Genomic DNA, 2,583 nt, shown 5'->3' with positions numbered 1-2,583 from the left:
AAAAAAAAAAAAAAAAAGCAATGGTTGATGCTCCACTTCTCTGCAGCTGTGCTTTACATTTCCTTTCAAATTGCCATTACATAACCGAATTTCCTCAGCTCTCAAACTCTCCAAAGGCAAATACTAAGTATATGGCGTGAGTTTTCCCTCTGAGAGCAGGCCCCTGAACCAGTATAGGAGCCACTGACAGCGCACAAAAAAGCATCAACAGGGGACAAATTTGTCATTGGGGTTGGGTGTTCATTTCAACCCATCCTGATTTTGGACGCAGGCACCACTCTCCTGGACAGTCCTTTCTCCCCAAGTTTATTTCAACATTCTTCATACATAAAATGGAACGTGGGATTATTTTCAGCTTCAAAATTAGGCTGTGTTTGGTAGTCATCTAGAAAAACGTTTCTGATGTTATTCAATTCTATTGGAAAAAAAAAAGGGAACAAAATGGTTGACGTCAACTTAATATTTTCGATTTTTTTATGGAACAAAAAGGGGGATAAAAAAAAAACACTAAAAATGCAAAATGATAGAATGACGGAACCTACCGTCATTTCGATCTTGTTCCAAATACAAAAAAGTGAACAACTAGGGTTATCATTCCTGAAACAAATTTCACCAAACAACATTTTGACAGAAACTGAAAACTCTGTTTTTGACACGAAACATCGTTTCTAGAACTGACTGACCACCAAATGCAGCCATAGTAATCTGACTGTCAATAAATCCAATTTTAAGTTGCTCAAAATGCATACTACAAAGCGATTGTGTGCAAGTTACACTCGTAGAGATTTTCATGTAAGAAGCAAAAATGATTATCCATCCAGTTGATAACATTAATGGTTTCATAGCTGTGTTGGTTCACACAGCAGGAAATAAGTGGAAGTCATACAAACTCCATACTATAACTAATTAAAACATTGATGTGGAACTAGTTAATGGAAGTCTTACCACTAGGTTCATAAACTGATTGCATGCAATTCATTTATTTATCTTTTAGCAACTCATAAGATATTTGACTGATGCACAAATCAATTTTAATTATAAAAATTATAAATAACGAACCTAAGAATCCTTAGAAACTTTCTATTGAATCATTACGAAATTTGCATGAATTTGTGAGAAAAATGGTGCCTAATGCACCCTGCTGATCTATATGGGAAGTATTAAATTATATTTTTCTCAAAATTTAAGCTAAGAACACAAAAATCCCAACTCACCACTCAGTGGCTAATTTACAACTCTTGATGAACAGAAGCTAATTTGTAGCAATCCCGCCTTCTGTAATCCCAGAATTTACTATTTCTTTGCACCACTTGTGGACTCTGGCGGTGGTTTTACAATGCAAAGCTGCCCACCTTCTTTATTAGCAGCAGTGGCAGCTTTCACCTCATTACAGTGGTTTATGAACTTGGTCAGCTCCTGAAATCAGAGAAAGTATTGGTCAGCTCAGGAAATAGAGAAAATATTAATTCACAAAAATAGGAGGGAAACAAAAAGGATTATGTTTACACATTAATGGAAATGTTTTCCTACTATGGTGATCCATAACAGTGATGATGCCAATTACCAATTGAGTGGAGAAACATGTGCATTAGTGGGCCCCAATACTCATCCAACTTCAAAGTTAATTAGGGGCACCACCACCATGGTGCCATTACCAGGAATGCCACTATTTGATGAATCATAGGGAAAAAAAAAAAAAACTTCAGATGGCAGTAGAAAAGCTACTATACACCTTATAAATCATAACACCACACAAACAATAACCCACTTTCCCCAAGTTTTAGAATACGGAATCCAAAACTTAGCAAGTAAAACATCAAATTTTGCAGGATAAAAGGAAAGCAAAATTAAATAATAACTCTCAATGACAAGAAGAATAATCAGCATTAGTAGGACACTTGAACAATACAGGTACAGGAATACTTCATTATTGAGCTATCCATGTCTATGAAAGGCTTTCTAATCAGTCAAGCATATCAAGAGCATAAAATTTTACCAACAAGTTTCCTCAATGTTCTGAACAGCTTTTGCCATTTTGACAGATCGGATAATATTTGCAGTCACAGTGAACTAACTATGAAGTAGTAAACAGGGAAAGTATTGAGGATCAATTATAATTTACAAATAGAATCAAATCCTATGTTTGCTACTTACAGAGATATCTACCAAGGAACACCACAACCTCAAAACTCAACAAAAACAAGCCACACCCAGGAATCAATTTCTGATGCTCATGAGAAATTGCAAGGGAGATAGAGGAAAAGGAACGTCTGATAAATCATTGCACATTAACGTTGAAGAAGCCTAACTGAAGTTAGATTTATAAGTCAATGTTGGTTTGGGGTAAACCCTTTGCCACTACTGGGAAATCTTTTCAACCTAGCAAAACAATTTAGTGATACAGAAACACCAACCTTCTCAAATGGATTTTCTTCAATGTTCAAGAAATCAACCTCAAATATAAAAAACTAACAGCAAAAATCCCAACTTCTGGTATAGATCCAGTCACAAACTGATGATTCTATAGACTCTGCATGAAAATTCAGCAAAATGCAACTGAGGGAAAGAGAAAGGGGTGGGGGG

The 2,583-nt window shown here is 35.8% G+C and overlaps 1 protein-coding gene across 1 annotated transcript in view; it reads right to left on the bottom strand.

Moving 5' to 3' along the window:
• Window positions 1-1,051: 1,051 nt before the first annotated feature.
• Window positions 1,052-2,583, bottom strand: part of LOC122061100 — a 4,630-nt gene continuing 3,098 nt past the window's right edge. The window contains exon 3 of the mRNA XM_042624286.1: window positions 1,052-1,416. Within this exon, the coding sequence (XP_042480220.1) occupies window positions 1,294-1,416 (123 nt within the window). The 3' untranslated portion in view covers window positions 1,052-1,293. The remainder of the gene's footprint in view (window positions 1,417-2,583) is intronic.

This window comes from Macadamia integrifolia, chromosome 14 (genome assembly GCF_013358625.1).
Source record: "Macadamia integrifolia cultivar HAES 741 chromosome 14, SCU_Mint_v3, whole genome shotgun sequence".
NCBI lineage: Eukaryota > Viridiplantae > Streptophyta > Magnoliopsida > Proteales > Proteaceae > Macadamia > Macadamia integrifolia.
Note: the sequence above shows the minus strand (reverse complement) of the source record. Positions and strands in the feature narration are given on the sequence as shown.